At 50.5% G+C, this 19,054-nt stretch overlaps 1 protein-coding gene across 1 annotated transcript in view; it reads left to right on the top strand.

Annotated features, from left to right (window-relative positions):
• Window positions 1-1,403: 1,403 nt before the first annotated feature.
• The window catches only part of SBK1 (SH3 domain binding kinase 1), a 96,293-nt gene continuing 78,642 nt past the window's right edge, over window positions 1,404-19,054 (top strand). Inside the window, exon 1 of the mRNA XM_019507583.1 lies at window positions 1,404-2,408. Coding sequence (XP_019363128.1) covers window positions 2,347-2,408 — 62 coding nt within the window. The 5' untranslated portion in view covers window positions 1,404-2,346. The remainder of the gene's footprint in view (window positions 2,409-19,054) is intronic.

Here is a 19,054-nt window from a genome sequence, read left to right as displayed (position 1 = left end):
CATGCCAATGCAGAATGGATCCTGGCTCTGTCCCGTGGGGAAGAAAGAACCTGCCCTGGATATCTGAACTCCTTCAGAATGGATTTCAGAGCAATGGAACAGGATTCCTTCTTCTGCTTGGAAGAGACTATGAATCCTGGTGTTAGGAGGGAACCAGAACTGGATTTCTTACTCCCTGGAATGGACTGTGGGTGCAGTCCCTTGGTAGAGAAGAACACCAGTTGGGTTTCTGTGCTTGTCCCTCAGTGACCCCTTTACTAAGGGAATGAAAGCTCCTGAAAGATCAGGGAGAGGAACTGACAGCTCTTTTCTGTGTGGTTGTGTTCCCTGATGATCCTTTGAGTCACACCACCTGCTTTCTCATGGGGTCAAGGAGGCTGGAGTGGGGGTGGCAAGAAAACCTCTCAAGAGTGACACCTGGATTATATCAGTAGGCTCATGTCACAGCACAAGGAGAGGTGCAACGGGTTCATCATCTGCTTCTTCCCTTTGGGCCTCTAGAATGGGGACTCTCCTCTGACTGGTGCAGGTCAGAGGAGGTTGCTTGCCAGCCCACCGCATCAGAGGGAAGGGGCAGTGGGAACTCTAGCATTGCTCTGTATCAGGGACAAGGTGTTTCTCCCACAGGCGCTTTGCAGGGAGTTTTGTGTTTGGTCCCTGTCCTCCTTCTCACCATGCAGAAGCTACCCAAAGTCATAGCACAAGGTCATGGCCATTCCCATGTTTCCAGCACAGGAAGAGGAGGTGAACCTATATCCCACCAAAATCACCCATTAAATATGAGCTTAAATCCAAAGTCCTGACCTTGATCTTAAAAGCCTCAATAAGATGGGGTCTGCCTGCTTCAGAGACTAACTCTTCCTCTCTGACACTTGAAGAAATGGCTGCACGCAGCAGGACTGCTGCAGCTGGCAGAGCCCAGGGTGACAGTGCAGGAAATGCAGGGGAGAGCAGGGCCTGGGGAGCTGTGCTCCGGGGCAGATGAATTACTCACAGTAATACTGGGAACCTGAGAGACAGTGGACAGGTAGCGCATCACCGGGCAGGCAGGGTCTGAAAGGGTGTTATCTCAATTAAATGCGGCTGCAGTACTGGGGAGCCATGAATCCCTGAAGTCAAGCCAAAGGACAACAGTCTTGAGCAGTAGCTGCTCAGGGCTGAGTCTTCTGCATGAACGAGGGCTGAGGCTGGCAGCTGAAGAGTTAACCTCCCAGCCTCTCAGCATGAATCTAGAGCTATTAATACCCACACACTGGTTTATCTGTCAGAGCCGGCTGCTCTGTCAATGAGACAAGCCCCGCAGAGCTGCGTCTCAGCAGGGCCAGAACTTTTCTTTGTGAGAGCTTGTGGGCGCCTCGCCGGACTGGGCTGCTTTCCCAACCCTGCTCCACACACAGCCACTGAGGGTCCACTTCCCCACAACGCACTGCTGCCCTCCTGCCTCCAGCCCCACGGATCCACCGGAGCCCTGGCTGTTGCTGACGAGATCCAAGCAACCTGGAGGCTGCAAGGGGAAACTTTCCCACAGGCAGGTTGTGCTGCAAACTCCAGCTGAGGTTGAGCACTGGGCATGGAGGATCTGCCTTTGGGCACTGGTTCATCTGAGACCTCCTGTCCCTGCTGGACAAGTGACATCAGCGCCTCAGATCCAGGCACAAGATGAGATCTGGCACTGGTCTGTGGAGATGGGGGGCCATGTTCTTACACCTCCGCCTCTGAAGAGCATCCGGATGCGGTGGAGTTGGGAGCCTTTGTGCTGCTCTTGAAATTCAGGGCTGAGGATTTCTTCTCAAACTCCTCAGCTCAGATTCTCCCACCTCAGGTAACAGGCTGAGCCCTGAGCTCCCCTGCTCCATCTGTACCTCTGAAGGCTGAAGTCCTTCTGAGGGGATGATCCCATCTCCTCCCTCACACAGACCGCACTGTAGCAAGAGCTCTAAAGATGGCCTCTGATAGGCGTAAGGGTCCCATCCAGACACTCAGTGAGGCTGTGCGGGACGGGAGGAGCCTCGATGACTGAGAGTTTGTTGGGACTAAGCCACTGCACTGAGTGAGGAGCCAGCCTGTCTCCTTGCTGAAAAAGTGAGGGCATGTGGATGCCTTCTGGAGGGTCCTGGGCAGGAAGAGTCAGGATCTGTCTCTGCTGGAAGAAGGAATAGAGAGTTTTGGAGACAAAGAGTGAGGTGATACCTCCTGGCAGCTGAGCCAGGACCCAGGAGCATGTTGACTCTGGCTTTTGCCAGCCACAGGGGAGCATAGTTAGGTGGAAGAGGATGCCCACATCTGTCTGGCATTCCCAAGTCTGGCGTTCCCCTGTCCTGGAGCACTGGCTCTGAGAGTGCAGAGATGGATTCATTCTGCTTTGTCTGCTTCCAAAAAGAGGAGCTACAGCCTTTGCAACTGAACAGGTATGTAAGACATCCAGCCATGCCTCCCTCCTTCCTCAGGGCTGGTGAGGGAACAGGAGGCTAGTAGCTGGTCAAACTTCATGTGGATGGGAAGCCTCAAGGATAATATCTGAGGGGCTGGGGGAAGAGGCTGTAGGTGGAAAGGGGACAGGTGTACAGTACGTGATTGGAGAGTGGGGGGTGCACAGCTATCCTTTGGAGCAGGGTTAGCTCTCAGGGCATTGCCCAGGGTCAAGTCTATTATCGTCTATTGGTCAAAAGTCTCCTCCAAGCAAGTGCTTCATCTTCTATTCAAACGCGGACCTAGCGGAGCTGATATGAGCGCCTCTCCATAGGGAACAAGGCACGCAGAAACTCCAGCGCAGGGGAGAGAAGTACTGTGTGTGTGTGCATGCATGTGTGTGTGTGAACTTCCCAGGCCATTTGCTCAGGATTAGGTACATACTTGTGTGTCTTTTCCTATCTGCCTGTGTATGTGTGCATCTGTCTGAGTGTGTCTGACTACCTGAATGTGTGCACAATGTGAGTGTCTGTGCCTATAATGTGGCAGGAGTGTGTTGTACCCAGGAGTGCTGGCAGTCCAGGGGCATGGTGGTGTTTTGTGTACACGTACATCTGTCTTGGTGCCCACGTGGCTGTATGTGCATCTCTTTCTGTGCATGGATGCCTGTGCTGTGCAGTGGCTCAGACATCGGAGCATTCACCCAGCTTTGGGTGTGGCAAGCTGAGCAGATCCTATGTGGAACTTGTCTGATGTAACAAATCCTACCAAGTACCCCCTCTCCCATGGGTGTGAGCTTCTCAGAGAGGCTGCCAGGGTGAAACCTGTTCATTGTCTGGTCCCCGTGTTTCCTTGACAGTGGCTCCTTAGTATTAGAAAGGGCTGAGCCTAGTTCCTCCCTACCAGAAGAGTATATGAGCCTTCCCATCTGCCACTTGTAGCTTACAAGGAGGGGAAAGACCCTGGCCTGGGCAGGGGACAAGGTTATGAGCACAGTTAGCCCATTCTGCTCTACCTCACACAGGAGCCCTGACCCAGCGGTATATACATACTGTGTTGTTGCAGGCGTGACCCTGCCTACAGGTGGATTAGACCCCTGGCAGCCTTTTCACTTCTCTCCCTTCCTGCCCCCACACTGGAGCTCATAGCCACTGGCAAGGATAAGCCCTATGCAGGGCGGTGCCCCAAAACATGGTGTTACCAAAGGATCTGTGTCACAAGGGATGCCTCAGGGCTTTCTGCTCCTGTCCCTTGCATCCTGCTCTCAGTGCTGCCCCTGCTCTGTCAGGGAGGTGGATGGCATTGTCTGCTCAGTCCCTTGTGCTGCTCTCTGTTCTGCAATAGTTATCCATGTCAGCTGGAGGAATGGCTTGGCTTCTATAGCCCTGGCTGGCAGACACAGTGGGGTTCAGGAGGTATTCTCTAGTGAGCTGTGGGAGCCTAATATCTGCTATGCCAAGTATTTCCCATGCCATTCCAGTCTGAGCGTGAGATGCAGGATTCACAGGCTGCTGGATTATAGGAAATGGGTGAAATGCTGCCTCCTTTGGGCTAGATGCAGCAGCAGCTAACAGTGCAGTCACTTAGCATAGGAAATAGAAGACATTAGACATTTGCAGCTGCACTGTAGGGAGGCAGACTGTAATTAACCCCATAGACCTGCTCCAGGTTAACCTTGTGCTGTCTTGTGATTAGTGCTGTTGAACCCTTAACAGCAGCATGTGATCAAGGCCTGAGTTTCATTTCCACCCCACAGTACCTTTCCTGCTAAAAGTGACCTGCCCAGAGGTGGAGAGAGACATTTGGATTTGGTGCCTTTTGTGAGGTAACCTAAGCTTGATTTTCAGAAGTGTTGAGTGTCCAGATCTCACTGACTTCAGTAGGGACCCAAGTGCTTGGCATCTCTGGTTAGCAATACCCCAACCTCTCTGGCTAAGCTTCCACAAATGGAAATCCCTAGAGTTTGAGGTCATTTGTCCTTGTGTCCCTTGGAACTGTGACTGGTTAGCTGCTCTGCTGTGGCACTGGAGCTGACATCAGACTGGGCCATAGCAAATATGCTTGAATAACCCCTCGTCCTGGCCCCAGCATGAGCCCCACAGAAGCCTGGCCACTGTACAGGTTGCCCGCTAGACCCATCACTGGGGATCTGGAGCTGGCCAGCTCTGAAATGGAAAAAATCTGGTGGGAAATCAAGTTCATTGTCAAAGCCATTCTCTTCTCTCTGCTCCTCCACGTTCTCATTGGGGCAGAGTAGTCTTCACTGTACAGTAAGCTCATGCTCATTGTCCCTGTTTATGTTCCTGTCATACATAGAGCCCCTGGCTGAAATCAGGAGACACCCGGGCACTAGAGAAAGAGTTAGTTTCAGAGTGCATGGGGTTAACTGTCCTTTCCCCTCATCCCAGGCTCTGGAGCGCCTCTCCCTCTGCTTCCTCTTGGCTGTTCTGAGACTGGTTTTCTATGAGTTGAGCATTCCCCTCCCATCCTGCATTCCTGACTGGTAACAAGGATGTGTGTCCAAGCTCCCATCACTTAGATTAGTGAGCCAGCCGGCAGGGACACAAGGTGTGAACATAGGCATATGTCTTCCCGTGCTGCTTCTCTGAGGCACCAGGACTCAACTAGCTGCCAGGAGCCTGGTTGGGACGTCCCTCCCTCCATGATTTGGAGCTGCCGTGCATCCTTTCATTGCCCTTTAGCTCCTTCTTTCCTTTCCCATTCCAGTGCCTCCTTCCCAAGCCCACTCCCCTCCCCATAGGCTGTTGAGAAGCCTGTTCCCTTCCTGAGGAGGAGCATGCCATTCCAGTCACTGAAGAGAATCAGTTCGGGGGGGGTAGGGGGGAGGCTCCATTCCTCATTTGTCTCTCTTCATTCTGCCTTGAGGTGAAAGGGAACATGCACAGGCACTGGGGGCAGCTTTTTCTCTTTTCATCATGACTTGCAGATGACACAAAACTGGGAGGGGCTGCAAATATTTTGGAGGAGAGGAGTAGTATTCAGAAGGATTTTGGTAGATGTGAAAACTGGGCACTAAGCAACAGAATCAAATTCAACAAAGACAAATGTAAGGTGCTACACATGCAGATGGAAGATAATCAGCAAGGCACTCACATTGCCAGGAAGGATCTGGGGGTTTTGTGGATCACAGACTCAATGTGAATCAGCAACTGTGATGAAGTTGCTAAAAAAGTAAATGCAATTTTAGGCTGCATTGATAGGAGTATTGTATGCAATACAAGGGAGGCCATAGTAGTTTTCTGCTCAGTGCTGGTTAGGCCTCAGCCAGAGTACTGTGAGTGGTTCTGGTCTCTTTATTTTAAGGATATAGAGAAACTGGAAAGCATGCAGAGGGGAACAACAAAGATAAAGGAGTTGAAAAGCAAAGCATATAGGGAAAAGTTGAGAGCTACAGATGGCTAGTTTGGAGAAAAGGAGATTAAGCAGGGATATGTTAGCAGTTTTCCAATAACTGAAAGGCTGCCATAAAGAAGAGGGAGCACAACAGCAGTCCTTTGCCACAGATGGCAGGACACGAGGCAGTGGGTTTAAACTGAAGCAGAGTGGGCTTAGATGAACTCTCAGATAGAGGTTCCCAATGGTAACAACAGAACAGTGGAACAAGCTGCCTAGGGAAGTTGTAGAATCTCCTTTATTGGAGGTTTTCAAGAAGCAGCTGGATGAGCATTTGTCAGGGATGGTTCAGGAATATAACATGTTTGCATCAGTGCAGAAGGCTGGACTGGATGACCCTTGTGGTCGCTCCTACAACTACGACTCCATGATTTGCTGACCTGCTTCCTCAAGGATTTGAACATAACTCCCTTTATAAGGGCATTTCATTCTCATCAGAATGGGGGGCTATTAGTACTGGCCAGTATCAGATCCTACCCACACCCTACCCGTCTCTGTCCCCCAGTCCTGTGCTGCTTGCCCCCTTTCCACCATTCCAGCATCTTTCAAGTGTATGGAATTCCCTCTGACTGGCATGTCCCAGGGAAGGGCCAAAATCTCTCTGCGGAGTTTGTCTAGGGCTGTGAGATATTCTGATGGGAAGGTGACTTCACTCCAGCACAGTGGCACCTCAGGGCTAAGCAGAGGGCATTTGGGTCTTTCTATGCCTGTGTGCTCTTGGTGCAGGAAAGGGTTAAAAGCCACCATGCAGTATGGCCAGCAACTCTGGGGCTTGGTTCAGCAGAGATGGGGTATCAGCTTGTCTGTATGTTTCTGATGAAAAGATGGTGGGGATGCCAACCTGGGTGACCAAGATGAGTAGCAAGCTCACTTTCTCAGTGCTGCAGCTTCTGTTCCAGCACCCTTGCCCCTGCAGGCTAGTGCTTCCCCCTTTACATTGTTCTCTGTGCTGCCATTTGGGCCCTAAGCTCTCATCCATTCCCTGAGAATGCCCATAACAGTATCAGTGGGGAGTGGAGCCACAGCATCAGAGTGATGGTCCCCCCACCATGGTATTATTGGGGCTGCTTAGGAAGCAGGAGATATAAATAAACATTTGCCCCTATGTGAGGGCCCCTGTGCTGAGCTACTTGGTCCTACCTTGGGATTTACACTCAGCTGCCCGCTCCAAACTGAGGGCTCCAAAAATAGGGAAGGGTCATCTCAACGTGCTAGAAGTACTAGAACATGTCACACCTGGTGAGATCAAGGAGCATTACTACATGCTGTCTTGTGCTCAGAAGCTGATCCAGGCTTGTCCTGGGTATACCAGGCAGAGTCCTTGGTGGGGAGCTACTGTGGCTCAGCTGCCCAGAGTGTGTGTTGGGGGAGCTGTCCAGGGGGTCAGTATAAAATGGGGCCATGCCCCACTTTTACTGGAGTGTGGACATGAGTGGCCAGCAGAAGACCAGTGCGCAGAGGCCCTACACAGCCACTTGTGTGCAGAGTGATGGTGACTCCAGCTCTGCACCCGCTGACTCCAGAGAAGTCCTAAATGATTTGCAGTCTACTAGTAACCCCGTGGTAGCCTGGACTGCTTGGTTAGGAAGCAGGAGATACAGGTTAGGAAGCAAGAGGTCCTTATGTGAGGGCCCCTGTGCTGAGCCTGGACTTCTTAAATCCTTCCAGTCAAAGGAAAGGGCCCAGGCAGGAACAGGTGCATCATACAGATCAATACCTGGCTGCACAAGTGGTGTTGCCAGTGGGAATTTGGCTTCTTAGACCATGGGATGTTGTTCCAAGAAGGATTGCTGGGAAGAGATGGGATCCACATGACAAAGAGAGTGAAGATCATCTTCATAGACAGACTCACTAACCTAGTGAGGAAGGCGTTAAACTGGGTTTGCCAGGGGATGGTGAGCAAAACCCTGAGGTAAGTGGGGATGCAGGAGACCTCAAGGAAGAGCAAGCAAAGGCCAACAGGGGAGGTGCTCTCATACTTCCTGAAAAATCAGGGCAATTGACTAGTGACCTCAGGTGCCTGGACATGAATGCATGGAGCCTGGGAAGCAAGCAGGAAGAATCGGACATCCTTGCACAGTCCAGGAACTATGACGTGACTTGGTGGGAATTCGCATGACTGGAGCACTGTCATATATGGGTACAAACTGTTCAGGAAGGACAGGTAGGGGAGAAGAGGAGGAGGAGTTGCACTTTTTGTAAAAGAGCTGCATGATTGCTCAAAGGTACAGTATGAAATGAGATAGGCCTGTTGAAAGTCTGGGTTAGGGTTAGATGGGGGAGCAACAAGAGTGCTGTCTTGCTATAGACCACTGGCGGGTGTCTGCTATAGACCATCAGATGAGGAGGAAGTGGGGGATGAGGCTTTCTTCAAACAGCTAGTGGAAGTTTCCCTATTATAGGCCCTGGTTTTCATGGGCGACTTCAATCACCCTGACATCTGCTGGGAGGGCAGTGAAGTAGTGGGTAGGACAGCCAGGAAGTTTTTGGAGAGCGTTGTGGACAACTTCCTGGTGCAAGTGCTGGAGAAACCAACTAGAGCTGTGCTCTTCTTGTGACGTGCTGCTCACAACCAGGGAAGAGTTGGTGGGAAATACACCAATAGATAGCATCTTGGGCAGCAGCGTCCACAACATGATTTAGTTCAGGATGCTGAGGAAAGGAAGGAAGAAGAGCAGCAAAGTAAGGACCCTGGACTTCAAAAAAGCAGACTTTGACTAGCTCAGGAAACTCATGGGCAGGATCCTCTGGGAAGTCAGTCTGATGGGGAGAGGAATCCAGGATTGCTGGCTGTACTTTAAACTGAAAGTGCAGGAACAAATCATCCCGATGTCAAGGAAGACTAGTAGAAGACCAGCTTGGCTTAGCAGGGAACTCTTCGATAAACTAAATCACAAAAAAGCAAGCTTATAAGAAGTGGAAACTTGAACAAATAAATAGGGCGGAGTATAAGGGTCTTGCTCAGACATGCAGGTATGAAGTCAGGAAGGCCAAAGCGCAGTTGGAGTTGCAGCTAGCAAGGGATGTAAAGGGTAAGAAGAAGGGTTTCTATAAGTATGTGGGTAGCAAAAGGAGGATCAGGGAAAGTGTGGGTCCTTACTGAATGGGAGAGGCAACCTTGTGACGGAGGATGAGGAAAAGGCTGAAGTGCTCAATGCCTTTTTTACCTCAGTCTTCATAGGCAAGGTCACCTCCCAAACTACTACAGCAGGCAGCACAGTTTGGGGAGGAGGTGAGCAGCCAACAGTGGTGAAAGAACAGGTTAGGGATTATTTAGAAAAGCTGGACATATATAAGTCCATGGGGCCGGATGGGATGCACCCGAGGATGCTGAGGGAGTTGGTTGATAAGATTGCAGAGCCCTTGGCTATCATCTTTGAAAATGCCTGACCAACCTGATTGCCTTCTGTGATTAGATGACTGGCTCTGTGGATGTGAGGAGACCAGTGGATGTGATAGACCTTGATTTTAGTAAAGTCTCCCACAACATTCTTGCAGGCAAGCAAAGGAAGTATGGGCTGGAGGAGTGGACTGTAAGGTAGATCAAAAACTGGCTGGATTGTCAGGCTCAGAGGGTAGTAGTCAATGGTTCAAAGTCTAGTTGGCAGCTGGTATCAAGTGGAATGCCGCAGGGGTCAGTCCTAGGACCCATCTTGTTCAATATCTTTATCACTGACCTGGAAGATGGCACAGAGTGCACCCTCAGCAAATTTGCAGACAACACCAAGCTGGGGGGAGCAGTAGATATGCTGCAGGGTAGGGCTAAGATTCAGAGTGACCTAGATAAATTGGAGGTTTGGACAAAAAGAAGTCTCATGAAGTTCAACAAGGACAAGTTAGCCAGAGACTGTGTGGAGGCTGATGCTCACAGCTGGCCTCACTTGGCCCATCACTACCCACTCAGCTCCTCACAATTGGCCTTTGGCAGAAGTGCCTCTGGGGCCCTTTCAGAGCTGTGGTGGTATCTCTTTGTGGTCCTTATGGCATCTGTGGGAGCTGGTGAACAGCTGCTTCTGAGCACAAATAGGAACATGGCACAGCTGCAAGGACGATGGTGCCCTGTAAGGCCCAAGATCCAGTACATTAGTGCACATGGATACTCAGTGGCTATTTGTTCTCTGTACTATAGGCAGGGTCAATTACAGAGTGGGGCACATGGAGCACCAGCTCCTTGCTTGAAGTTGAGTGTGAGGTGGGGAGGGAGGGGAGTAGGCTGGGGGCAGGAGGAATGTGATCCAGTTGACTCAGCTTTCAAGAAACCCATAAATCGCCTGGTTTTCCCTCAGCAGGTGCGAGGTCTAGAAATAGCCCAGGCAAACTGGGGATAGGAATGGCTGACAGAGCTTTAGAGTGAGGCCCAAGAGGGAATTTGTGTGTGAGGAGGACAAGTGCTGGTGGCTGCAAGATGAGAAGTGGCTGCAGCAAATTTGGCTTCTATTCTGGGGCCCACTGATTGTGACTGAGGCTGGCCTCTAGGAGAGCCAACACTGCCCGAGGGCCTCAGTCTGTTACTGAAACCTGTTGTACAGGGTGGAAGGCAGGGGCTCTGCCCTGAGGACAGGGGCTTAGGGAGCTGTGGAAGCCCTGCTTGCCTGTCTCAGCCTGACTGGCTGCAGGAGCCAGCATCACCTATTTGGAGTCACAATAATCCCAGTGGCACAGTCAGATGTGGTCAGTGGGTTGGCTGTATGGAGTCCAAATAGACATCATCTGCTGGCTTTGAGTGCCTGGAAGGGATTTAGAGGGCCCCACATGCTGTGGCTGATGATGTAACAGAGAAAAAAGTGCGCCTTCCCTGCTTAGAAGGGGGTGTGGGTCTCACTTTTCTGTCACTCACAGCACCATCCCTGGCTTCCAGGCAATCACACTTAGGTTCCCCTGCTAGTGGCAAGGGCCCCACTTCAGTATAGTCTCATGGTCTCTGGCATTGGACCAGTGCCATTGTCCTACCTGGGCACAGCACATATGAAACAGCCCTGGCTCAGGAGAGGAGGATTTTTCACACTGGTGGAAATGAGTGCAGGGTATGAAAAATAGTGTAAGCTGATGCCACTCCTTTAGACTTGCTAGGTGCAGATCTGAATCTGGCTCAGACAACCTGGGGCTGCTGTCTTTTTTCTGTTTTATACCGTGTCTGGGTATTCCCATAGCTGGATGCACCTGTACCAAGGGGCTGGAGTGGATCTCAGCAAAGATGTGCCTTGCTGGGCCCCATTGTGTTGAATAATATGCCTTTCCATGCTCAGGACAGAACCTCCTCAGGATCAATGCAAGCTGCTGCTATGCAGTGCATGATCACAGCAGTGCTGAGCTGTATGACTTCTGGATGGCAGTCTACAAAGGAAGGGCAGTCTCACTGTCCCTAGTGTATCATTAGGGAAACAGGGTCAAACACAGGGGAAGAGATTTATCCAAGGGCAGGTAGCAGGCTGGTGACAGGGCTGAGATCAGAATCCATGTCTCAGGGCAGCTGAGTCAGTGCCCTGACTGCTCTCCAGGATGATGGTGAGGTCACAGCTCTGGAGCGCACGGAGCTGGAACCAAGAAGTAGAATCTCATTGATGGCGCCAGGGAGAGCATTGGAGACCATAAGGTGTCCGCAGAGGTCTGGTACCATATGACTGTGCCAGCACTATGTCAGCCCCAGCAGGCAGTGAAGAAATGCCACGGTGAGGTGAGCTGGGCTTAGCTATTTTCAGGCCTGCTTCACAGCTTCAGGAGTGCTTCTTAGATAGTACAAAGCTTTACTCAGCAAAACAGACAACACTTCCTTTCCAGTGGTGCCATCAAAGTCAGAAAGCCTAAAATTAGATGTATCAGCTGCGCTCTGGTACAGACACATGCCTGGTGCACTGATCCCCTCTGCTCCACTCCTGTGAGCTGTGGGGGAAAGGCCAGGGGCCAAACCAAGGATGAAGGTTGCCGTTAGTTAATACCCACACTCTGGTTTAGTGCAGCCTCCAGGCCACTCTCATGTACTTCAGGGGTTTATGCCAGCCCACAGAGCAGCCCAGATTTGGGCAGCTTAAAGGTGGTGCATTGCTGTCCTATTCCCCACCTCCCCTGCCCTGCATCTTCTGCAGTCTCATGGATGGAGACTACTTTATTGCATTTTTGAGGCATAGAGAGGTCATGGCCTTTCCAACTTAGCAGCCCTTAGGGCTCCAATGTCTGCAGTCAGTGGTACATATGAGAGTGTTGTGGTTGGTATCACATCTGGCCATTTTGACTTCCCAGAACAAATGACCAGGTGCCCATTTACAGTTAGGTCAACCAGTGGTGACCTTCAGCACAGACCTGGAAAAGGACTCCAACTCAAGAGGTCAGTGGCAGAACTAGGAATAGAGCTCTAGAGCCCTGACACCCAGACACAGTGATCAGCACAGTATATGAACCTCTATGAAACAGCATACATTTCCCTTGTTGCATCTATTAGTCCTCACTGCTAAGGTTAGACATACTAATTGTCACTTGACGTTGCTAGCCCAGTATTCTCTAGTGCTCCTAGCATAGGGGGACACTTGGGGTCATCTTACTGGCTTGTGTGGTAATGAGCACAGATGCCAGTTTACCAAGTGTTGTTGGGGTCACTGCACTTTAAGCAGGAGGTCTCCATACTATTCTCTGTAGCCCAGTGCTATATTCATCCAGGTTGCTCATGTGACCCTCTATACCAGTCATACAGCTCTGGGCTACCTCCCTGCCACCCAGCCCCTGTCCTGGGGTCACCTCAAGGAAGGTGTGCCAGCCCTTCCTCATCTCTTCTGAATGATCCGTGGTGTGCAAAGCCCTGCAGCATCTGTTCTTTCAGGCATGGAGGGGCAGTAAGTGGCTCACTGCAGATCCCTGCTTCTTCTGTCTGGAGGCTACATCCTCGGTTCCTGAAAGAATGGAAAGCCGTCCCCAGAAAGCCACAACTTTCTTTTATGCAGATGAAGATGAAAGAGGCAGCTCTAGCTGGGACAAGAAGAATATCAGCTGAGCCACTGAGTCAGAGAGCCCAGGTTGGCTGCCTGCCCAGAGTGTAATGACAGCTTATTCCAGGTTTGTGCTGGGAATCACCTCCTTGTACCTGGCAGGGGTTTGCATTTCAACAGGCAGGTGGGAGGGCAGGGGAGGAGGGAACCACGCAGGCCCCAAATGGCATGGTCTTGAATGGGAAGCAGAGAAGTTTAAATGAAGGTGAGAGAGGATGGCCAGGCCCAGGGCAGGGGATGAGCTGTCCCTTTAAGCAGAGTTGGGCAATTCTTTTAGACTAATATTAAATTTCCTGAAACATGGAGTTTGGGGTGGGAGATGGAGGGGACGCCTGGAAATATCCATAAATAGTTTGAGCTGAAAAAAAGTCAGGGGGACCTTACAAAATTTTGAAGTACAAGATTTCGTATCAGAAATGTTGAAATGTTCCATTTCACATATATGGAAGAAAACTTGCTGCCCTTTTGGTATGAAAGGCATTTTCTCCTTTAGAATATCACCTAAATTTGAAAAGATCAAAAAAGTTTTTAAAAAAAGATGAAACGTCCCCCAACCAAATTGAAATACTTTGCATCGGGTTGAATGAAACATATCAGACTGACTCAAAAATAAATATTTTGGATTTTTATTCTGTCAAAAATGGATTTTCCCCTCCCCCATTTCACTTTTAGATCAACACAGGTGACTTTCCTCTCAATCCCCAAACTGACAAATCCACTATTTTCCTCAACATGGGCAGGAGATAGTGGCTTCCATCTGCCTTCTCACAGGAACCCACAGGGAATGTTTTTCAAGTACTTATTAATTCATTACTCTGTAAGGAAAGTCAGTATCAGTGTTCCCATTACAGAGTGAGGCAAACTGAGGCATGCAGAGGGGAAGGGAATTACTCGTTTGGCATACAGCCAGTAAGTAGCAGAGCCAGGAAGAGAACCCAGGAGTTCTGATATTCCCTTATCTGCCCACCAACCCACAAACCTTCCCTGATACAAGTATATTCACAATTGACCTTGGTGCAGGTTGGAGGCAGTGTTGTGTTTTGATTGCTTCTGTTGAACTGTGGCCCCAGATTCTGGTCTAGCTGAAGACTGGCCTGGTTCTTGATGTAAATTAGAGTAGGCTCTGGACTATCCTCCTTGTTGCTCCCCAGCTCTGTGCTGTGTTGGGATCTCTCACCTGACTGGGGCATTTCCCTTGTAGCCAGTTGCTCTGGCTTTTAGGCTTGCCACTGCCCAAGCAGAAGCTAGGCCTACAACTCCACATATCGAATTGCTTTCCAGATAACATGATCCTTGTCAGGGTTTCAACAGCAATGTCAGACTCTCCACTGTTAAGGCATTCCCATCTCTCTGGGAAGGACTGAATAGCTGTGCACGTGCCAGGTTCTGCATGGTGGCTGTATCCTGGCTTCAGCCACTGGTGTAGAGCAGAGAAGCAAAGCTGTCAGGAGCTCTAGTTTACACTAGTTCAGCTTATCCCACTGTGTAGCTACACCAGTCCCTATCACGTCTTACAGTCTCTTCCCCAATTTGTCCGAGGAGAAGGGCACTGATGCAGCCACTGTGGGTGGTGGGTGTACCCAGTGACATGCACAAGGCTTGGAAAAGAGAAGTCCCTCTGGTATGGACATGCATACCCACAGACACTTAGTGTGGGGCTCTGTGCTATGGTGGCAGGGCCACAGACACCCTGCTGGTTCTGCCACTGTTTTAGCAAAGAAAGCTGTTTTTTTAGCTCAGGCTTTAAGATCCAGAGGAATCCAGTTCAGTCTGCTGTGGCTGTCCTCTGACCCTATGGGTGTGGCGTGATGGACGGTGAGCAGCATGCTATTGAGTGATGCCTTGCTCTGTGTGACAGGGCCCTGTTCTGAGTGACAGGCCCCACATGCCCCTTCCATGTATTATGGAAGGTGCTTTACCCCACTTTGCCAATCTGCTGTTCTTCCTCTGTCTTATTTCAGAATATTAACAGGAACCAGAAGGATCTTGTGATTACAGCTTACCTGGGATTAGCTTCTCAGGTCTGAATCTCCTCACTTCTCTCAAATCCAGACTCCCCGGAGTGGCGTGGAAGCCAGGACAGTGGTATCGACTGTCTTATTTCATCCCCAGCTTTCTCCCTCCTTTGAGCTATTAATGATGCTCAAAGCGTGATTTATTGATAGGCCTCTCAGTACAGCCTGGCTCTGTGGTCTCTCCCATTAGCTCTCAGTTTGATTGCAATGGCGTGGTAATTACAAGGCTCTTTCCCCCATGCATTATTTACAGATGTCTCAGTGCGGTTGGACTGGGTGCTTATGATCAAACAACATCACGTCATCTCCCAGGGAGATTTGTGCCTTGTTTAGAAGAAAAACAACAACCGGATTTTGGCACTTGGATTGAGCCTTAGCTAACAGCCATCTTCATATTGTGCCCTCATGGTGTTTGCAGTTCCTTGTAGTCATCTGTCCTTCCTTTACCCTGCCAAGACCCAGACATGGGACCCAGTGCAAGATGCTGTGGGTTTTGGCTTTATCTAATGTAAATCACATTTTCCAGAGTCTTGACTCCCAGGATTCAGCACTGGTCATATCACTACAGCCAGGTAATCAACAAGGAGCGAACAGGTTTTGCGAGATGGAAAGCGGTGATTGGCTCTGGAAGGAAGAAGGTACGTTCTAACGCAAGGTGGCTGGAAAGTCTGATTCCTGCCTTTATTAGAGAAGAGTCCAAAGCAGAGACCTGGATCCCAGCACCCCTGTGGGAACTGACTCTTCCCCCTATGATTTAAGCTTCTCTCTAATCCCTGTTGTATCTTGTAGCCAGGTTTGGGACAGGCAGACCTCTTATCCAGAAGCAATTTTTCCCCTTTGTGAAGCTTTATTGGCCTCTGGCCACAGCTGAAGGTGGAAATTTCTACTGGGATAAACTGCTGCTTCTGCTGGTACCTAGAGATCCCTCAGGAACCTGACTGAAGGATCTTGCTTCTCCACTTTAGGTCAAACCAATCACCAGATTTGGGGTTAGGAAGGACTTTTTCCCCAGGTTGGATTGGCAAGGACTTTGGGTGGCTTCACCTTTCTCTGTAGTCTTGTGGTCCTCTTCTTATGATCATCTAAGTATGTGTTACTCTAAGAACTTATCTAGCACTGCAGTAGCACAGCATTTGTGGTGCCCTGTTTGTTGCTCTGTGGCACACTGTAGGGTGCTTGGGGTTTAGGTGTTATGTGATCAGGGTGTGCATGAGAAGTTGAACTGGACAATTTTTAGGACTTCCTGGGTAAATGGTAATCTGTTACCAGAGGGGGCTGGACTCAGTGGCCTACAGGCCCTTATGGTCCCATGGGCTTTTGTTCCTTCAGTTGAGCCTGCTTCTCAGCACAGGGAATTTACATCAAACTCCCAGGAAGCTGATTGCATGGTCTGTCCAAGTCAGCTGGGCAGTGTGGGTACCCAATCTTGAACCAGGTCACAAATGATGTGATGTTCTCCACCTACTGAAGAGATGGCATCCTACTTCTAAGGTGACACTGGCCTCAGGACATGCCACTGTGGCATGGTAACCCTGTTATTGCTTTGTAATGCAGTGACTGTCCAGGAGGAGATGGGATTAGCAGCACCTGCTTTCTCTATAGGGTTGGCATGGATTATGGTGCTTCTTAAATACCTCTTTTGACTACTTTCTCTCTTTTCTCCCCATCACACTCTCTCACTCCTCTAACATCTGACTCGTGCTGCCTTTTCACTAAGGAGCTAGAATTTCTGCATAATCCTTTTCTTGTACTTGCATTCCAGTAAAATCCAGGCATTTGGCAGCTCTGTAGTCTCATAGCCCAGGGTTTATTCATAGCACAGCTGGCGCCAGCATGAGCCCTTTCACCCTGTCCTCACGGGGAGGGGGGGTGTCAGGAGCCGTGGCTGATCTCTGCAGGGGTCTCTCTCTGAGGAGACAGCAAGGGGCTGAGTGGTGCCTACTCAATGGGGACTCTGGTCCACTAAGACCTGGAGTAAAGCCCTCAGGGAGGCCAGCATCAGCTATGGGATGGAAATGACTCACCCACTGTGCTGGCAGGGCTGGATTTGTCCTGCTGGCTTAGAATAGGAAAGCTCTGTCATCTAGTGGCAAAGCCAATTGAAGCAGTGGGAGGAGCCTTTGTTGCCCCAGCTATGGAGGAGGGGGTGCTTACCCAGCCCTCAGTAGCAGAGGAACCCCCTCCGACTTAGCAGAGGAGGGGAGTGCCATCCTCGCCCACCTTGTACCTTGGTTTAGTCCCTGGCCAGTCTTTCCCCCGCACTGGGGCTTGGGCTGTGTACCAGCTGTGTATTTGGCTTCCTTCCCTGTGCCTTATCTCCAGACCCCCCCCCACAATGTCACCACAGCTCTGTGGCACCACAGCCATGCTGCTGCTGCTGCTTTCAGTCACACCTTCCCTGCAGGCCCACTGCAGAGAATGAAGCTGAAGAGGATGCAGGCTAATGCTGCGATGTGTAATGAAATGTGGCCAATGACCCCAACCCCTGGATTTCCCCAGTTTGATTATCTGGTGTGTTGGGCTGCTCCTTACAGGGTGCTCTTCAGTCACGTGTCCAGTTTGGTATTGAATATCCTGATTAACAAGGCTTCTGTTACTGCTCAGAGGAGACGGCTCTAGTAGCCTTGCCACAGAGTGGAGACACCAGAGCGATTGCATCCTGTGAACCCTGGGTGGGCTGAGGGGGAATCTACACTGGGGCCTCCGCAGTACTCCATGAAGGGTACCAGGGCAGAGCAGGGCATTTCTTAGGAGTGGAGCTCCCATGAGTTAATCCTGTGGTTGGAGATTATGGGTGTCCAGAGAGGCCTCAGACTGCCCTGAAGGCCAGCATTGCTTATCATTCCTTGTTGTCTAATGACACTGTGTCCTGGCTTTACCATATGCCATCACACCAGGTTAGACTCTGCACTTCTGCTGACCCCTTCGACCCAGTCTTAAAATGGGGGTTAGGTAAGGACGGTGTCCATAACAGCCCATTTATTCCTGGATCTCCTTTGTCTGGTTCACCCCTTTGCAGGGATGACTGTGTAGGAGACTAAGTGTAACAAAGTCCTCTCAGGAGGGATGGGTGTGTGGTTTTGCCAAGAAGGCACAAGAGAGAGCACAAAGAGACAGGAATCTGCTTTCTCATCCTGACTCCCAGTAACACCACATTTGGGCTGTGCGAGGCTTCAGACAGAGCTTTGGATCTGGAGAAGCTTCGGACACTTTGGGGTCAAAGCGCTGCCTGCTTTGGCTTCCCGAAGAGCTTTGGAGCCAGCTCGGAGCCGCCTCGGAGATCTGGCCATAGGGTACAATGGGGAAACAATAAAATATCTATAACCTTGTTTTTTGTCTGATTTGGATTAAATTTTCAGGGATGGTAGACTGTATGGAAAGAATGAAGCCTACCAAGTTTCAAGTATATCAGTGCAGGGGTTTGGGGAGAACTGAACCCCAAATTCCTGAAAGCAAAACTCATGTCACACCTAGGCATTACAATATAGCAGGGTGAAAACAGCAGGGGTGGTGGCTCTTACTGAGGCCACAAAGCCTGCTAAGTTTCAAGGAGATCAGTGCAGGGGTTTGGGGGAACTGCCCCTCAAGCTGTGGACTAGCAAAACTGGTGCCATAGGTGCTTGTGGGACTGACTGTGTCAATCTTGGGGTGGGGAGGGGAGACACTGCTGCAGGCCTGGCTGCTAAACTGCTGTGTTCCCAGTTACCAATCAATCAATCATGATTCACTTAGGGACCAGCTCAATACACAGTACTTAGCCACTACATAACGACTTAACCAGCATCAGTTGGTGACCAGATCACCAAATCCTTAGATGCAGGGGTAGCAGTGGATATAGTCTTCCTGGACTTTCAGAAGGCCTTTGACACTGTCTCTCACCCTGTTCTCATTAAGAAACTGGGGGGCTGTGGTGTTGACACCCACACAGTCAAATGGGTCGCCAACTGGCTGGAGGGCCGCACCCAGAGAGTGGTGGTGGATGGGTCATTTTCAACCTGGAGGGATGTGGGCAGGGGGGCTCCGCAGGGCTCGGTCCTCGGGCCCGCACTGTTCAACAACTTCGTCAGTGACTTGGACGGGGGGTGGTAAAAAGCACCCTGTTCAAATTTGCTGATGACACTAAGATGTGGGGGGATGTGGGCACATTAGAAGGGAGGAATAGGCTACACTCGGACCTAGACAGGTTACAGGGGTGGGCGGATGAGAACAGGATGGGATTCAACACCGACAAGTACAAGG

The sequence above is a fragment of the Gavialis gangeticus genome, unplaced genomic scaffold, assembly GCF_001723915.1.
Source record: "Gavialis gangeticus isolate Ggan-Ray unplaced genomic scaffold, GavGan_comp1, whole genome shotgun sequence".
NCBI classification, from domain to species: domain Eukaryota; kingdom Metazoa; phylum Chordata; order Crocodylia; family Gavialidae; genus Gavialis; species Gavialis gangeticus.
This window is presented reverse-complemented; position numbering and strand designations above follow the sequence as displayed.